At 45.8% G+C, this 19,273-nt stretch overlaps 1 protein-coding gene across 1 annotated transcript in view; it reads right to left on the bottom strand.

The window, feature by feature from the left end:
- Positions 1 to 19,273, bottom strand: part of SLC9A4 (solute carrier family 9 member A4) — a 56,512-nt gene that overhangs the window by 34,582 nt on the left and 2,657 nt on the right. The window contains exon 2 of the mRNA XM_027554774.1: positions 11,716 to 12,179. Coding sequence (XP_027410575.1) covers positions 11,716 to 12,179 — 464 coding nt within the window. The remainder of the gene's footprint in view (positions 1 to 11,715; positions 12,180 to 19,273) is intronic.

Here is a 19,273-nt window from a genome sequence, read left to right as displayed (position 1 = left end):
TCAGACATGACTTAGCGACTAAAAAACAACAAATATGTGTGTGTGTGTGTGTGTGTGTGTGTGTGTATATATATATATACATACATATAGCAAGATGAGTCAGTAATATACTGTGTACTACACTGTGTAATATAAACACCAATATAATATAATATACTAATGTAATATAATATAAATACTGTGTAATATACTGTGTATACACACATATATTCAGTATATTACTGACTCACCTTGCTATATATCTGAAACTAACTTTCAGATAAGTGTAGATAAACTATACTTCAATTTAAATTAGAAAAAAAGCTTTAAAAAATGACAGAAGGGAAGAAGCTTTTACCTTACTTCTAAAAAAAGGTCAGAAAATTTAACAAAGAGTGGCAGGATTTTATTGATTTAGGACACAGCAAAGAAGTTTCTTTAAGGAGCTTCTTTTCAATTTAAAAAGCCTGACACTCCTTCTCAGCTTAAAACATGGTAGGGTAAAGGACAGACCATACTTCATAGCTGCTGTTACCATCTACCTGCCAATCACTTTCAAATACGCATTTCCCTCCAATCTCTCTTCCAGGCTCTAGACTCCTATTTCTAAAACTAGGGAAAATTTCTTTTCAGTGGGCTGATTTGATGGCATCTCAGACTTAGCAGTTCAGAACTAAGAGTGATCTTGTCAAAGTGTTAGTCACTCAGTCGTGTCCAACTCTTTGCTACCCCATGGATTACTGGTGGACATTTGCCCACCAGGCTCCTCTGTCCATGGGATTCTCTAGGCAGGAATATGGAGTGGGTGGAGAGTGCCATTCCCTTCTCTAGGGGGTCTTCCCAAGCCAGGGATGGAACTTGAGTCTCCCTCACTGCATGCAGATTCTTTACCCTCTGAGTCACCAGGGAAGGCCCAGTAGTGATCACTTACCCACAACTGCTCCTCAACCCTGATCCCATCAAGGAACCAACCAGCCTGACATCTCTCATCACCTCCACGCCAACCTGGAGCAAATGCCCAGAGGACTGATTTCACCATCTGGCATCAGTCCACCTACAGGACCAGATGGGAGTCGGATCCCACAGGTTAAGGGTTCAGCCTCGCAGGACAGCCCCTTCTCTGCTTCAGATGTCCAGCACAAGTAAGTCCAGGTTGTCACCTGGGTTTCTGACTCACCAGCTATAGACCCTCCTTAAGTAAGTAAGTAAGGTCGCTCAGTCGTGCCTGACTGTTTGCGACCCCGTGGACTGTAGCCCACCAGGCTCCTCTGTCCATGGGATTCTCCAAGCAAGAATACTGGAGTGGGTTGCCATTTCCTTCTCCAGGGGAACTTCCCAACCCAGGGATCGAACCCAGGTCTCCCGCATTGTAGGCAGACGCTTTAAGCTCTGAGCCAGCAGGGAAGACCCTCCTGGGGTTGGTTAATTTGCTAGAATGGCTCACAGAACTCAGAGAAACATCTTACTAACTTGACGACTGATTTACTACAGAAGGAGCAGCCAGATGGAAGAGATTCTTAGGACAAAGGATGGGGGCAGGGTTGTGGGGCTCCTATGCCCTCCCCAGGACCACCACCCTCCCCAAATCTCCACCAACCTGAAAGCTCTCCAAAGCCAATCCTCTAGGCTTTTTCCAGAGGCTTCGTTACATAGGCTGGGTTGATTAAATCACCGGTCATGGGTGACTGACTTTACTCCAGCTCAGCTCCCTTTCCTGTAGGTGGGAGGGGGGAGGCTTAAGGAGGGAGACTGAGAAGTCCAACTCCTTAATTATAAGGTTGATTCCACTGGCAACCAGCCCTCTTCCCCTACGTAGGGGCTTTCCAAAAGTCACTTCATTAGCATAACAAATTCAGCTCTCTTCACTTAGGAAATTCCAAGTGTTTTAATGAGCTCAATGCCCTGAATGAGCATGAGCTGGTTGGATGGCATCACTGACTCAGTGGACATGAGTTTGAGCAAATTCCAGGAGATAGTGAAGGACAGGGAAGCCTGGCGTGCTGCAGTCCATGGGGTTGGGTTGCAAAAAGTTGGACACAACTGAGCAGCTGAACAACAATAGCAGTGCCCTGAATGGGGACAAAGAGCAAATATATATGTTTCTTCTTGTAAATCATAATATTACAAACAGCGAAGGTCTGTGCTTCACTCTGTGCCAGGTGTTGTTTTGAATGCTTACGTGTATCAACTCACTTGAACCCTCAGACATCCTGGCTCCAGTCTGCAGAAAGGAAACTGGGGGTCAGAGGGGTTAAGTCACTCAACTGAAGGCACACAGTTTGCAGGTAAACAAGCCGGGCCTTGAACTAGGGCATGTGGCCTCCCTGTCCATGCTCACGGGCACAATGTACTGCCTCTTGAATGCGATCTTCCTGGAGCTAGGATTTCTTTGCTGCAGGAAAATATTAATATAAACCAGAGAGAATTATGGAGGAAACTGCTGCTGCTGCTGCTGCTAAGTCTCTTCAGTTGTGTCTGACTCTGTGCAACCCCATAGATGGCAGCCCACCAGGCTCCCCTGTCCCTGGGATTCTCCAGGCAAGAACACTGGAGTGGGTTGCCATTTCCTTCTCCAATGCAGGAAAGTGAAAAGTGAAAGTGAAGTTGCTCAGTCGTCTCTGACTCTTAGCTACCCTATGGACTGCAGCCCACCAGGCTCCTCCGTCCATCGGATTTTCCAGGCAAGAATACTAGAGTGGGGTGCCATTGCCTTCTCCTATGGAGAAAAATTCACCCCCAAATGAATGTTTTTGAAAATCTCTTCCAAATTAGATACAGTTTCCTCTGGCAAGCTGTTCCCCTGCCATCCTAGCTTGCTTTGAATTTAAGACGTCATCCATACCACCTGGGTCAGGATGATCCTCTGGAGGAGGAAATGATAATCCACTCAAGTATTCTTGTTCCCATGGATAGAGGAGCTTGGTGATCCGTGGGATCGCAAAGAGTCAGGCACAACTGAGTGACTCAGCATGCAAGAAGCAAAAGTATGTCAAATACCCGCCAATGTGGCTGGCCGAAGGTTCCTGCTCAGAAACTCTCAGTGGCTCTTCTACCACTCTCTCATCCACTGTGCTCCCAAAGAATGGACCATAGAGGCAGCAAGATGCCCAATGAAGACATTATCAGAGGACGGAGAAAAACTAGAGGAGAAGAAAGTAGAGGGACAGGGAGCAAGGCGTGAAGAGGCAGCATGGCGTGGCAGTTAGAAGCAGAGATGCTCTGGAGCCAGGCTGCCGAGGTTCAAATCTCAGCCTTGGCCAAGCAGACTTGGGGTCCTCTCAGTGAGGTGGAGGAGGGGGAATGTAGGGACCCCTCAGATGAGGTGGAAGGGGGGATGTTGAGACCCCTCAGTGAGGTGGAGGAGGAGGGTATGGGGTGAGATGGGAGGCGATAGGAACCTTGGTGGCCTTACCTTGTTGCTTATTCCACAAATTGATGCAGGAAAACCAGGGAGGGATACAAATATAAGAACAAAGTGCCTACAGTACCTGAAGCAGTGCCATATTTAAAACCAAATGCCTACGAGGAGGGAGCTAACCAGCACAGACCTCCATGAGCTCAGTTCAGTTCAGTTCAGTCGCTCAGTCATTTCCGACTCCTTGTGACCCCACGGACTGCAGAACGCCAGGCCTCCTTGTCCATCACCAACTCCTGGAGCTTACTCAAACTCATGTCCATTGAGTCGGTGATGCCATCCAATCATCTCATCCTGTGTCGTCCCCTTATCTTCCCGCCTTCAATCTTTCCCAGCATCAGAATCTTTTCCAATGAGTCAGCTCTTCACATCAGGTGGCCAAAGTATTGCAGTTTCAGCTTCAACATCAGTCCTTCCAATGAATATTCAGGACTGATTTCCTTTAGGATGGACTGGTTGGATCTCCTTGCAGTCCAAGGGACTCTCAAGAGTCTTCTCCAAAACCATGACTACTGGAAAAACCACAGCCTTGACTAGATGGACCTGTGTGGACAAAGTAATATCTGCTTTTGAATCTGCTGTCTAGGTTGGTCATAACTTTCCTTCCAAGCAGCAAGTGTCTATTAATTTCATGGCTGCAATCACCATCCACAGTGACCTTGGAGACCCAAAAAATAAAGTCTGACACTGTTTCCACTGTTTCCCCATGTATTTGCCATGAAGTGATGGGACCAGATGCCATGATCTTAGTTTTCTCAATGTCGAGTTTTAAGCCAAATTTTTCACTCTCCTCTTTCACTTTCATCAAGAGGCTCTTTAGTTCCTCTTCACTTTCTGCCATAAGGGTGGTGTCATCTGCATATCTGAGGTTATTGATATTTCTCCCAGCAATCTTGATTCCAGCTTGTGCTTCATCCAGCCCAGCATTTCTCATGATGTACTCTACATAAACGTTAAATAAGCCGGGTGACAATATACAACCTTGACGTTCTCCTTTGCCTATTTGGAACCAGTCTGTTGTTCCATGTCCAGTTCTAGCTGTTGCTTCCTGACCTGCATACAGATTTCTCAAGAGGCAGGTCAGGTGGTCTCGTATGCCCGTCTCTTTCAGAATTTTCCACAGTTTATTGTGATTCACACAGTCAAAGGCTTTGACCTGAGCTGGTGTGATATAAAACAATAGCCAGCGTGCATGGGGTTCTCCCTGCATGCTGAGCACTCACTGTTCTAAAAGCTTAACAGGAATTTTCTAGTGGTCTTAAGAGCTAAGTAATACCATCACCCTAATTTTACAGAACTCAGGCACAGAGATGACCAGAATCTTTCCTGGATCCACATGCTGGACTTGGCCAAACAAGCCAACTCTATTTTGGAGAAAGACCGCTGTATTTCCTGCCCACTGGACATGAGCCCAGTCTCCTCGTCAGTAACATATGGGTTCTCTCCTGTCTTTCCAGCTCCATGAGTTGAACATTCAAAGGGTAAGAATAAGAGAGAAGAGAAAGGGGGACTTCCCTGGTGGCTCAGTGTAAAGAATCCACCTGCCAATGCAGGAGACACAGGGTCAAATCCCCGGGTCAGAAAGATCCCACATGCCGACGAACAACTAAGCCCCTGCATCACAACTTTTGTGCTCCAGATCCCATGCTCGGCAACAAGAGAAGCCACTGCAATGAGGAACCCATGCACAGCAATGGAGAGTAGCCCCTGCTCACTGCAACTAGAGAAAAGCCTAAGCATCAATGAAGAGCCAACACAGCCAAATACAAATAAAATGAGAAAAAAGAAAAGAGAATGGGAAGAGACCTCCTTGTGCACCCATGTCTGGTCCATCATGGCCAGGCCGGATGCCCTTCTGCAACTTTACTCCTTTTGCTATAGTTTCTTCATCTGTGAAATATGGTTATTCATTCAGGCCTGACAGTAAAAATCTAGGAATTGGATCGAATAGTAAATGCACAAGTGACCCCCATACAGAGCCTGGACATAGCAGCTGCTTCTCTTTTTCTGCTATGAAATTGGCCATGAGATTCAACTGAGGATGGGTGGTGGTTTAGTTGCTAAGTCGTGTTTGACTCTTGTGACCCCATGGACTATAACCCACCAGGATCCTCCATCCATGGGATTTCCCAGGCAAGAATACCGAAGAGGCCAGTTCTTTCTCCAGGGGATCTCCCTGACCCAGGGATCGAACCCACATCTCCTGCACTGGCAGGAGGGTTCTTTACCACTGAGCCACCTGGGACGCATCTGCTGAGGATACTAGTTATTATTTAAAAGGTATTTGGGTTTTGTCTCTGCTTCCTCTGCCTACCACTAAGAAAATTCTTATGATTAGAATCATGACCTAAAATATGCAGCAAGAAGGAGAAGTTAAGTGGACAAGAGGCTTGGAGGGTCAGGGCCATCACTCTTTTCCATGGTTCTGCAACATCTTCCCTTCAGCGCCAGGCAGCTCTTCCGTGGATGAGGATCTGCAAAGTTGTCTCAAGTCACCCGCAAATCACAGGTCTCTCTCTGCTGATTCAGACTTTCTGCTGGAAGAGCCCGCGTGTGATGGCTGCCCTCCTCAATGAAAGGGTGAGTCCAAGCCCTGCACTCAAAATACAACTGCCCTGCATTAAATACCAGTTGCTGTCAAACTGCTTTCTAAATCCAGCCCGGAGCTTCTCCAATTTCACGCAGGGATGCAGAAGGGCCCCAGCACACACTTAATATCACTGTGCTGTGGGTGACCACAGAGTGACCTGGAGTGACGTGTGAGCAAGCCCCCATCTCAACCCAGAGCCAACGCCACAGCAGCTTCGCCGGGTGGAGGTCACAGCAGGGCCCTCCACAGATACTCTGGTCAGCCGAAAATTGCAATTTTATTTTGAAATGATCATTTAAAAAAAAAAAAGTCCAAGTGGAAGCAATTAAACTTTGGGAAAGTCAAACAAATTTCGTCAGCAAAGAACCCCCAAGCCGTGACGGGTCTAGATGTAACATCTAGAGACAATTCAGGACGAAGTGAGTCTCAAGTTCAGAGGCAGCCAGGGAGATAGCAGAGCCCCATGTTTTCATGGCTGCCTGATGCAAAGAGCTGACTCATTGGAAAAGACCTTGATGCTGGGAAAGACTAACAGCAAGAGAAGAGGGAGACTGAGGATGGGAATGGTTGGATGGCATCACCAACTCAATAGACATGAGTTGTAGCAAACTCTGGGAGATAGTGAAGGAAAGGGTCCATGGAGGTCACAAAGAGTCAGACACGACTTAGTAACTGAACAACAATAAAGACTACGTCTCGGCAAGAAAGTTTATAGGCTGCATCAAGAAAGAGATTGTTCTATGAAAAGTAAGTGAGGTGGTACTGTCATTTCTAAATTTCTCTAACTGTGGAGCCCTATACCAAGATCACCAAGGCCACAGATGTGGAGCCCTGTACCGAGGTCACCTTTGGAAGTGACCGAGCCCCACTTCACTTTCACTTTTCTCTTTCCTGCACTGGAGAAGGAAATGGCAACCCACTCCAGTATGCTTGCCTGGAGAATCCCAGGGACGGGAGCCTGGTGGGCCGCCATCTATGGGGTCGCACAGAGTCGGACACGACTGACGTGACTCAGCAGCAGAGCCCCATAGCAACAGTTGCCTTGAATTCCCCTGACCTGAACCATACAGCTCTCGGATCCCATATTAGGTAAAAATGCCCACCCTATAGCGTCCTAACCAATCACCTAATGCCAGCCTTCCTGCAGGAGTTTCCTCTGTCTTGAGGCTACAATAATTGGCTACTATCCAGTGAAAGCTGTCGGCTCTCCCTTGCAATGGCCCACTATTCTAACAGCATCTCTCACTCTAAAAGATATTCACCTCTCATTCTGTCTCATGTCTGCAAATTCTTCTCCACCTGGCGCACAGACCATGACACTAAACATTTATGAAGAGGAAGTAGAATAATGGCCTCATGATGGGTTGCCAAGAGGCCTTACATGGCATTACAGTCAGCAAGGGACCCCAAGGGACTTGGATATGAGTACAGTGAGATGACGTCTGGAGGCACCATAGCTCAGAGAAGCTGCCCTAGGAGGGGGAACTGGTTTCCAGCTGGCATCACTTATTCTACTGTAACAAAACCCCAAGCAAGAAAGCATCTAAAGAAAGAAAGGGTGGGGGAAAGGGGATCTCCAAGATGAGTCCAGCCCAGTCCTTTCCCAGATGTAGCAATATTTTATATCCAGATGGGTCAGTTTCTTGACACTTAAAGGCCATGAACCAGGAGTTCTCAAACAATAGCCATTGTCTGAGATGCTGGTTAAGAATACAGATTCCCAGGCTCCATTCCCAGAGAGTGGGGGTCAGTGGGTCTGGGGTGGGGTTTGGATGTCTGAGTGCCCATCAGACCCACTTGGGGGATTCTGAGGCACAGAGCTTGAGGGCCACATGCTGAGAAATGAGGTCTCTGAATGGGCTGGCAGGCTGGAGCCCAGGGTCCTGTGGCGACTTGCTGACAACTTGGCTTTCTGAGACGCTCACCCAGCAGGAAAGCTTGTGCCCGTCTGATGAGCCTAGAGTCATGCTCAACACTTAGAGATTCTCATTATGAATAAATGAAGTGATTTCTAATTTCAGGTGTGGGTCTTCCACTTGGTGAATCCACCCCATATCTTGGATTACTTTCCCCTGCCCCCAGTACTATCTATTTTGACCTAGTTTGATCAAATTCTCACAATAGAATCTTGTGCCAGGATGAACAAGGTCCTACCGTTAGAGCACAGGGAACTATAATCAATATCCTGGGATAAACCACAATGGAAAAGAATTTTAAAAGGAAGGTATGTATGTATATACCTGAGTCTCTTTGCTGTACAGCGGAAGTTAACACAACATGGTAAATTAGCTTCAATAAAACTGATACATGAAAATTCTAAAAAGAGAAAATAAAATTATGACTAACAATACTAAAAAACTGTATGCTAGGTGACTTACATAATTAATTGCAAAAGGGAGAAAATTTTTTTAAAGTTTGTATGATTTTTGGTTATGTACAATGTCAGAAAGCAAAATATGAAAATAATATGATAGTAGGTTTGACTACATACAAATTTAAAACTTTTACAGGATACCAAGATTTAAAATAATTAAGGATCAAAATGGGAGAAAATATTTGCTTTTTATGTAGCATCCAAAAGTTTAAAATTTAGAAAGTTTAAAAAGTTCCTTTTTAAAGTTTTCTTTAAAAAATAAAAAAAAAAGATCAGCAAATGGTCTCAAAGAAAAGAGACAAAAATCAATGCTTGCATACAATAATTGGGACACACTTATTAAATATGATTCATTTTTTATATGAAATCCAAGTTTAACTGGTGTCCTATATATTTATTTAAGTCTGACAACCCTGATAGGACATGAACATCCAGTTTGCAGGATAAGAAACACTAATGATCTACAATTGTTGAAAAGATGCTTAATCATCATGCAAATTACAACAAACACTTGTCATCCTTTTTTTCTCATTAGATGGGAAAACATTAAGAAAATAAGGCCCTTTGTTGACAGCAACACAAGGAAATATGCACTTATTAATAACACATGTTCTATGGAAATATAAGTCCATAAAGATTTCCAGGAAATCTTGGCAGCTGTGTACATAAAAACTGAAATTAAGGTTTAATATTGTATTTGGTAAAAAGGGGCGGGGTCCTGAGTGACCCTACTGCAAGCTCCCCCTGCAACCTGACACCAGGGTAACATCCTCCAGCCAATAAGCTCCTTATTCAGGGACCAGTAGTTGCATATCCATGCAAACTGGGGCCCAGTTCCCTGCCAGCTTGTGGAATTACTCAAAAGAATTTGATAAAGAATTGATACATGTATAACTGAATCACTTGGCTGTACACCTGAAACTAATACAACATTGTTAATCAATTATGATCCAATATAAAAAAATTTCTAAAAAAAGAGCAAAGAACCTCGTCTCATCTCATTATTGCCACCCAAGTAGCTAGCACAATGCCTAGAACAAAATAGGTACCAAATAAATGTTTGTTTAAAAAAAAAGTCAAGCACATCTTTCCCGAGGACCCAGGAGGTACCCCATCCTTCTAACAGTGTCTTCTGCAGACACTGAGAGCTCACTGTTTCCGAGTGCAGCTCCCACGTGACCCTGTGGGGTGTGTTACGTCTCCTCCCCTGAACTGTGAGTATAAGTGACTAATACACTATCATTAGTCTCTTTTGTTAACTGCTGGAGTCACTCCTGAACCCTGGGGTGGGAATCCCTCCTTTACCAGCTGAATGAAGAAGAGGTGATTAGAACAGCGTCTCTCAACTTTTTAAGTGCACCTATTTTTAAACACTTTTAATTTTTTTAGATTTTTTCAGCATGGACCATTTTAAAAGTCTATCAAATTTGTTACAATATTGCTTCTGTTTCATGTTTTGTTTTGTTTTGTTTTGTTTTGCTGTGACATATGCAAGATCTTAGCTCCCCAACCAGAGGTCGCACCTGTACCCCCTGTACTGGAACATGAAGTCTTAACCACTGGCCCACCAGGGGAGCCCCCAGGTACAACTACTTTTTAACCCAGAAACTTTACTTTCAAGAAACTATCCTATATAAAGGCACACAAGTACAAAAGAGAGATGCATGTAGAAACAAGAATACTTATTGCAGTATTGTTTTTGAAAGTGAAAAACTGGCAACCACGTGAATATCCATCCATGGAGAAATGGTTAAATAAATCATTGCAAATGTCATCTATGAAACACTCTGCAACAGTGGGAAAGATCTAGAAAGAAGTCTAAGATTTGTTACATCTAAGCATACATCTGATATAATCCCACCCAGTTTATGTAGAATGATGCAAGGAGATCCAACCAGTCAATCCTAAAGGAAATCAACCCTGAATATTCACTGGAAGGACTGATGCTGAAGCTTAAGCTCCAATACTTTGGCCACCTGATGTGAAGAAGTGACTCACTGGAAAAGACCCTGATGCTGGGAAAGACTGAGGGCAGGAGGAGAAGTAGATGGCAGAGGATGAGATGGTTGGATGGCATCACCGACTCAAGGAATGAATCTGCGCAAATTCGAGGAGGTAGAGAAGGACAAGGATGCCTGGAGTTCTCCAATACAACTTAGCGACTGAACAATAACAATGCTTACCTATGCATATGCCTGTGTTCAACATAAAGACCGGAAGGGATATGGAAACTGGATCCAGGAGGGTGAGGAGAGGGCCAGATGGAGGCTTTTGTTTACTCGGTATAATTTTGTACTATTGGAGTCTCTTACACTGAAAGTGCATTCTAGTATTTGTTATGTGATGTGATATCAATGTAAAAATAAGAAAGGTGCATCAAAGTTTATATAAAATCATGGAGACTAACCCCTGGTGAAGTGCAACAGCCAGTCTAGAATGTTCCAGCACCTCTAGCCAAAGACACCTCTGGGGTTGATGCTCTGTGCTGATCTGGCCTGTAAACCCTTCTCAGCTTCTCTCCCAGAGGACTCCTAAGCAAAGGTGCCCCCTCACATTCTCTATGGGAGTCACACAACTGAGACTGATAAACAAGCCAATGCATTCATGCAAACCCGCCATCATCTCTCTCCCGACCCCTATCTTTTATCTAACTTCATCATCTAAATCAGGACTTAAGAAAGAAATCTGAAAGCTGAGGTCCGATGCTGAGAGAACATTAAATCCGAAGTATTACTTCTCCCAGGCTTCCCAGGTGTCAGTGGTAAAGAATCCGCCTGCCAAGGCAGGAGACACAAGAGACATAGGTTCAACCACTGGATTGGGAAGGTCCCCTGGAGAAGGGAATGACAACCCACTCCAGTATTCCTGCCTGGAGAATCCCATGGACAGAGGAGCCTGCCAACTATAGTCCATGGGGTTGTAAAAGAGATGGACACGACTTAGAAACTAACAACAATAGTGTTGCTCGACCCAGTGTGAAAACACAGAAGAGCCTTCAGCAAGGGTTTCTGCAAAGTGAAAAACCAAATGCACTAGACTTATGCATCCTCTCCTCTGTTTCTCTCTTTAAAGAAGATAGTGGGGATTTCCCCGGCAGTCCAGTGGTTAGGATTTTGCCTTCTAGTGTAGGGGGTTGCAGGTTCAATCCCTGATGGAGGCGCTAATATCCCACATCCTTCTTGGCCAAAAAACACAAAACTTAGAAGCTAATGAAGGCGAGCAGTGTAGCAAGCCAGTGTGGGCACCCTGCAGATCCCAGTGGCGGATGTGGCCAGGCCGCCCGGGCCAGTCTCTGTGCTGCCCGCTTCCCACCCCCGACCCCTGCCCCGCTCCCTGGGGACCGTGTGTGCGTCTCACCACGCTGATGCCGTCATTGAGCAGGGCCTCCCCAAAGATCATCATGTATAGCTGCTCGTTCACACGCGCCTCCTCGAACACGGCCAGGACGGCCACCGGGTCCACGGCCGAGATGAGGCTCCCGAACAGCAGGTTCTGAAGCAGGTTGATGTCGCCCAGCCCAAAGGCCGGGACCTGGCAGATCAGGTAGAGCGAGAGGCCGATGCCGAAGGCGTTGAGCAGGGCGCCCAGGCCCGCCCACCACAGGATGGAGCCGAGGTTCTCGAAGAAGGGCCGCGTGGGCATGAAGTAGCCGCTTTCCAGGACGATGGGCGGGAGGAGGTACAAGAAATAGATGCTCGAGTCCATCACCGGCGGGGACTTGTGGTCCGTTCCGAAGATGACCGCGCCTACCAGCGCCCCCACGAGGATGAGCAGGCAACTCTCGGGCATGAGGCCCGGTAGCCTGCGGTTGAGGTGGAAGCCTGCGGAGCAGAGAACCAGGATGAGAGGTGGGCAGGTAACCCGGCTCCGGTCGCTGGGACACCAGTGGAGGTGGGTGCCAGGGGCCTTTCAGAGCCACGCAGATGGGTACCCAGGCAAGCCGGCACGCATCCCCCAGCCTCAGCATCCTTGTCAAGACTGGAGCTTGACAAGATCAAGTGCCTCCCACAGCCTGTGCAGGTTCTAGAATCTTCTCAGTCCTCCCGTGCCCTCCTGCCTCCTCCTGCTTTCTGCCTCCTCCATCCTGAGGGCTATGAGAGAGAGAACTCGGCTCTCATGCAAAACTCGCCTTTGAAGCTCAAGCAAGAGTCTTGAGGGATCCACAGGACAAACTAGCGAATTTAACAAAAAAATAAGCAACTTCACAGGTATAGAGAACAAACTAGTAGTTACCAGTGGGGAGGGGGACGGGGCCAGGGTAAGATATAGGTGGGGGAGTCAGAGGTGCGAACTATTAGGTGAAGCATAAGCTACAAGGATGTATTGTACAGCATGGAGAATACAGCCAATATTTTATAATAACTATAAATACAGTATATCTTCCCAGGTGGTGCCAGTGGTAAAGAACCCGCCTGCCAATGCAGGAGACATGAAAGACACAGGTTCTGATTCCTGGGTTGGGAAGATCTCCCGGAGGAGGAAATGGCAACCCATTCCAGTATTCTTCTTTGGAGAATTCCATGGACAGAGGAACCCAGCTGGCTACAGTCCATAGGGTCGAACAGGGTCGGACACAACTGAAGACTTAGCACCCATGCATTAATGGAGTATAACCTTTAAAAATTATGAATCACTATGTCCTATACCTGTAACTTATATATACACTGGCACTTCAACTAAAAATAAAATAAAACAAGCATTTTTAACTTAAAAAAAAAATGTCTATCACTGGGATTTAACACCAGCTCCTTCCAAATGTACACCTCCTTCTCGACCAAACCAATAAATAAAGATGAAAAATCTTTGTTTCCCTGATTTAACCAGTGACATTGCCACCCAGTCATCCACTTAAGAGGAAGTCAAGTGGCATTCTTATGAGGACTCCATCACCTCTGCTCCTCATGCATCAGCAACCTATTTTATCACTTACACCTTCCACTCGCTGCCCCTGACACGTATCTACTCTTCTCCACTCCCGTGACTTTCACTGAGGGCAGGTTCTCCCCACTTCTCATCCACTCACTGCAGTGTCTTCCTGACCTCCTACTTCACCCCCCATCTCCCAGTGCATTCCACTTCCTGCTGCCAGATGTTCTACACCATGTATATCTGGGTGTCGAATCCCCGCTCAAGGGATACAGTCCAGGGGGGTCATAAAAAGTCAGACACGACTGAACAACTAAACTACAACAAGGGCTTAAATAATCGAATAACAGAAGGGAAGGCATTTTAGAAGGGGAGAACTCGGAGAGAAATAGGGGAGAGTCAGGAATAGCCCAGCTGCTGCTGCTGCTGCTAAGTTGCTTCAGTCGTGTCTGACTCTGTGCGACCCCATAGACGGCAGCCTACCAGGCTCCCCCGTCCATAGGATTTTCCAGGCAAGAGTACTGGAGTGGGGTGCCACTGCCTTCTCCAATAGCCCGGCTAGATGGTTTCAAAAATATCTTCATTCATTGAGTAGATTCACCTTGTTACTGAGTCCAAACTTGCTCTTTGGAGGGCCTGGATGCCAGTTTCTTTAAAACACAGAGACAGAGGTGGTGAGGAATTAAAGTAAAAAGCCCTGTAATCTTGCAAATATCTCCTGGGATGGCTAGCACTGGGAGGGCATGTGTTAATTTCTTCCTTCCTGTAGCAACCCACAGGTGGACCCAGTCAGGGTGTTTCCCTGAGCAAAGGCACTTTGGTTTAACCTTCAGGCCGAGAGGCTGGGTTCACCAAGGCAGGCCATTGTGTACAGACAGTATCCTCTTAGTAAACAGAAGCAACGAGAAGCAAAGGTTAAAGTAAAAGAAACAGATCTGACCTGTAGTCAGATTTTGTTCTTCCCTGCAACAATCTGACTGGAGCACATTTTAATTGGGAAGATTATTAGGGGAAGAGTTGCAAGATAATTTTGAGCTAAACAATGAAGGGTGTGAAATTCAAGGCTAAAGAGGTAGTGTTAGTCCCTCAGTCGAGAGGAGCAACCCCACATCCAAGGAGCGGTAGCTGCGCAGGTGCAGGAGGGCCTAGAGGAGCTACTCCACGTTCAAGGTCAGGAGGGGCGGCGAGGAGATACCCCTCATCCAAGGTAAGGAGCAGCAGCTGTGCTTTGCTGGAGCAGCCGTGAAGAGATACCCCACGTCCAAGGTAAGAGAAACCCAAGTAAGACGGTAGGTGTTGCAAGAGGGCATCAGAGGGCAGACACACTGAAACCATACTCACAGAAAACTAGTCAATCTAATCACATGGACCACAGCCTGGTCTAACTCTATGAAACTAAGCCACGCCCGTGGGGCAACCCAAGATGGGCGGGTCATGGTGGAGAGGTCTGACAGAATGTGGTCCACTGGAGAAGGGAATGGCAAACGTCTTCAGTATTCTTGCCTTGAGAACCCCATGAACAGTATGAAAAGGCAAAATGATAGGATACTGAAAGGGGAACTCCCCAGGTCAGTAGGTGCCCAATATGCTACTGGAGATGAGTGGAGAAATAACTCCGGAAAGAATGAAGAGATGGAGCCAAAGCAAAACAATACCCAGTTGTGGATGTGACTGGTGATAGAAGCAAGGTCTGATGCTGTAAAGAGCAATTTTGCATAGGAACCTGGAATGTCAGGTCCATGAATCAAGGCAAATTGGAAGTGGTCAAACAGGAGATGGCAAGAGTGAACGTCGACATTCTAGGAATCAGCGAACTAAAGTGGACTGGAATGGGTGAATTTAACTCAGATGACCACTATATCTACTACTGTGGGCAGGAATCCCTCAGAAGAAATGGAGTAGCCATCATGGTCAACAAAAGAATCCGAAATGCAGTACTTGGATGCAATCTCAAAAATGAAAGAATGATCTCTGTTCATTTCCAAGGCAAACCGTTTCAGTATCACAGTAATCCAAGTCTATGCCCTAACCAGTAACGCTGAAGAAGCTGAAGTTGAACGGTTCTATGAAGACCTCCAAGACCTTTTAGAACTAACACCCAAAAAAGATGTCCTTTTCATTATAGGGGACTGGAATGCAAAAGTAGGAAGTCAAGAAACACCAGGAGGAACAGGCAAATTTGCCCTTGGAATATGGAATGAAGCAGGGCAAAGGCTAATAGAGTTTTGCCAAGAGAACGCACTGGTCATAACAAACACCCTCTTCCAACAACATAAGAGAAGACTCTACACATGGACATCACCAGATGGTCAACACTGAAATCAGATTGGTTATATTCTTTGCAGCCAAAGATGGAGAAGCTCTATACAGTCACCAAAAACAAGACTGGGAGCTGACTGTGGCTCAGATCATGAACTCCTTATTGGCAAATTCAGACTGAAATTGAAGAAAGTAGGGAAAACCACTAGACCATTCAGGTATGACCTAAATCAAATCCCTTATGATTATACAGTGGAAGTGAGAAATAGATTTAAGGGCCTAGATCTGATAGATAGAGTGCTTGATGAACTATGGAATGAGGTTCGTGACATTGTACAGGAGACAGGGATCAAGACCATCCCCATGGAAAAGAAATGCAAAAAAGCAAAATGGCTGTCTGGGGGGGCCTTACAAATAGCTGTGAAAAGAAGAGAAGTGAAAAGGAAAGGAGAAAAGGAAAGATATAAGCATCTGGTTGCAGAGGTCCAAAGAATAGCAAGGAGAGATAAGAAAGCTTTCCTCAGTGATCACTGCAAAGGAATAGAGGAAAAGAACAGAATGGGAAAGACTAGAGATCCCTTCAAGAAAATTAGAGATACCAAGGGAACATTTCATGCAAAGATGGGCTCGATAAAGGACAGAAATGGTATGGATCTAACAGAAGCAGAAGATATAAATAAGAGGTGGCAAGAATACACAGAAGAACTGTACAAAAAAGATCTTCATGACCCAGATAATCACGATGACGTGATCACTGACCTAGAGCCAGACATCCTGGAATGTGAAGTCCAGTGGGCCTTAGAAAGCATCACTATGAACAAAGCTAGTGGAGGTGATGGAATTCCAGTTGAGCTATTTCAAATCCTGAAAGATGATGCTGTGAAAGTGCTGCACTCAATATGCCAGCAAATTTGGAAAACTCAGCAGTGGCCACAGGACTGGAAAAGGTCAGTTTTCATTCCAATCCCAAAGAAAGGCAATGCCAAAGAATGCTCAAACTACCGCACAATTACACTCATCTCACACACTAGTAAAGTAACACTCAAAATTCTCCAAGCCAGGCTTCAGCAATACGTGAACCATGAATTTCCAGATGTTCAAGCTGGTTTTAGAAAAGGCAGAGGAACCAGAGATCAAATTGCCAACATCCGCTGGATCATGGGAAAAGCAAGGGAGTTCCAGAAAAACATCTATTTCTGCTTTATTGACTACGCCAAAGCCTTTGACTGTGTGGATCACAATAAACTGTAGAAAACTCTGAAAGAGATGGGAATACCAGACCACCTGACCTGCCTCTTGAGAAACCTATATGCAGGTCAGGAAGCAACAGTTAGAACTGGACATGGAACCACAGACTGGTTCCAAATAGGAAAAGGAGTACGTCAAGGCTGTGTATTGTCATCCTGCTTATTTAACTTCTATGCAGAGTACATCATGAGAAATGCTGGGCTGGAAGAAACACAAGCTGGAATCAAGATTGCTGGGAGAAATATCAATAACCTCAGATATGCAGATGGCACCACCCTTACGGCAGAAAGTGAAGAGGAACTGAAAAGCCTCTTGATGAAAGTGAAAGTGGAAAGTGAAAAAGTTGGCTGAAAGCTCAACATTCAGAAAACGAAGATCATGGCATCCGGTCTCATCACTTCATGGGAAATAGATGGGGAAACAGTGGAAACAGTGTCAGACCTTATTTTTCTGGGCTCCAAAATCACTGCAGATGGTGACTGCAGCCATGAGATTAAAAGACGCTTACTCCTTGGAAGGAAAGTTATGACCAACCTAGATAGCATATTCAAAAGCAGAGACATTACTTTGCCAACAAAGGTCCGTCTAGTCAAGGCTATGGTTTTTCCTGTGGTCATGTATGGATGTGAGAGTTGGACTGTGAAGAAGGCTGAGTGCTGAAGAATTGATGCTTTTGAAGTGTGGTGTTGGAGAAGACTCTTGAGAGTCCCTTGGCCTGCAAGGAGGTCCAACCAGTCCATTCTTAAGGAGATCATCCCTGGGTGTTCTTTGGAGGGAATGATGCTGAAGCTGAAACTCCAGTACTTTGGCCACTTCATAGGAAGAGTTGACTCATTGGAAAAGACTCTGATGCTGGGCGGGATTGGGGGCAGGAGAAGGGGACGACAGAGGATGAGATGGCTGGATGGCGTCACTGACTCTATGGACGTGAGTCTGAGTGAACTCCGGGAGTTGGTGATGGACAGGGAGGCCTGGTGTGCTGCGATTCATGGGGTTGCAAAGAGTTGGACAGGACTGAGCGACTTAACTGAACTGAACTAATACAATGGACTTTAATTAGTATCCAGAGACACGCCAAACCACACACCCAGCCCACTGGCTTCAAGACCAGTTTAAGTTCGCCTTCTAGAGTGCTGCTTTCTCTGTTTCTTCCTTTTTTTTTTCTTATTTATTTTTGGCTGTGCATTATTGCTGCATGAGGGCTTTCTTCAGTTAAGGTGAGCGGAAGCTACACTCAAGTTGCGGTGCCCAGGCTTCTCATTGTGGTGGCTTCTTTTGTTACAGAGCATGGGCTGAAGTGTACAGGCTTCAGCAGCTGTGGTACACAGGCTTAGTTGCCCGCAGCCTGTGGAATCTTCCTGGACCAGGGATCAAACCCGGGTCCCCTGCATTGGCAGGCAGATTCTTAAGCACTGGACCACCAGGGAAGCGCTCTCCATTTCTTACTAAGAGCTTCCTTCTTCTCCTTCTCCCCTCTCTTGCTCCTCTTCCTTCTTCATGAGTGCTTATTTTAATCACACTTAACTTTTAAAATATGTAAGGTAGGCAGAAGAGCCCCTAGTGTGATTTTTTTCAGGCCCTGTGTCTCCCCCAGGGTGGTCCTGCTTCCAGGAACTGAGTTTCCTGAAATGAGCCCACGTCACCTGCCTGAAACTAAGGCGTATCTACACACTGATAGCAGCAAGAGGGTTCAGCCTGTAAGCAGGGCCCTTTCAGGGAAATATTTTGTGAATTTCACCTTTCTCAACTCTTCTCCCTTTCCATAATGGACAAAACAGTCACTCACTTTTAGACTTTACAGTTTCAGGGCCTGAAACTTAAATGGCCACAGATAACTAAGTCCTGCCTGAAAGTCAAAGATGGCCCTTGTTGGAGCACCTATGAGGCACGACTAGACTCACCCATCTTTTCCTTTGAGGCTAGGGACCGAAATGATTCCCACACATTGCCTGGGCACTCAATACATGTGTCTTGGTAGAAGACTGAATAAAAGAATGAATGATAATACTAGCGATTATTAATCAGATTTTGATTCAAGCTTTATAATATAGAATCTAAAAAATCTTTGTGGACTCCTTAAGTGTTAAAGTTTTATGTCATTATTATTATTATTTGTTTGCTATCGTATATAAAGTTATCCAGTCAATCCTAAAGGAAATCGATCCTGAATATTCATGGGATGGACTGGTGCTGAAGCTGAAGCTCCAATACTTTGGTCACCTGGTTCGAAGAGCCGACTCACTGGAAAAGACCTGATGCTAGGAAAGACTGAGGGCAAGAGGAGAAGGGGGCGACAGAGGATGAGATGGTTGGATGGCATCACTGATTCAATGGACATGAGTTTGAGCAAACTCCAGGAGGTAGTGAAGGATGGGAAAGCCTGGTGTGCTGCAGTCCATGGGGATGTGAAGAAACGGGCATGACTTAGCGACTGAACAGCAACAAGAGTAAAGCTACAAGCCCAATGCCTGGATCACACTATGCATTCACTAAATTTGACCTTCATTTCAAGTCGCTCAGTCGTGTCTGACTCTTTGCAGTC

This window comes from Bos indicus x Bos taurus, chromosome 11 (assembly GCF_003369695.1).
Source record: "Bos indicus x Bos taurus breed Angus x Brahman F1 hybrid chromosome 11, Bos_hybrid_MaternalHap_v2.0, whole genome shotgun sequence".
NCBI lineage: Eukaryota > Metazoa > Chordata > Mammalia > Artiodactyla > Bovidae > Bos > Bos indicus x Bos taurus.
Note: the sequence above shows the minus strand (reverse complement) of the source record. Positions and strands in the feature narration are given on the sequence as shown.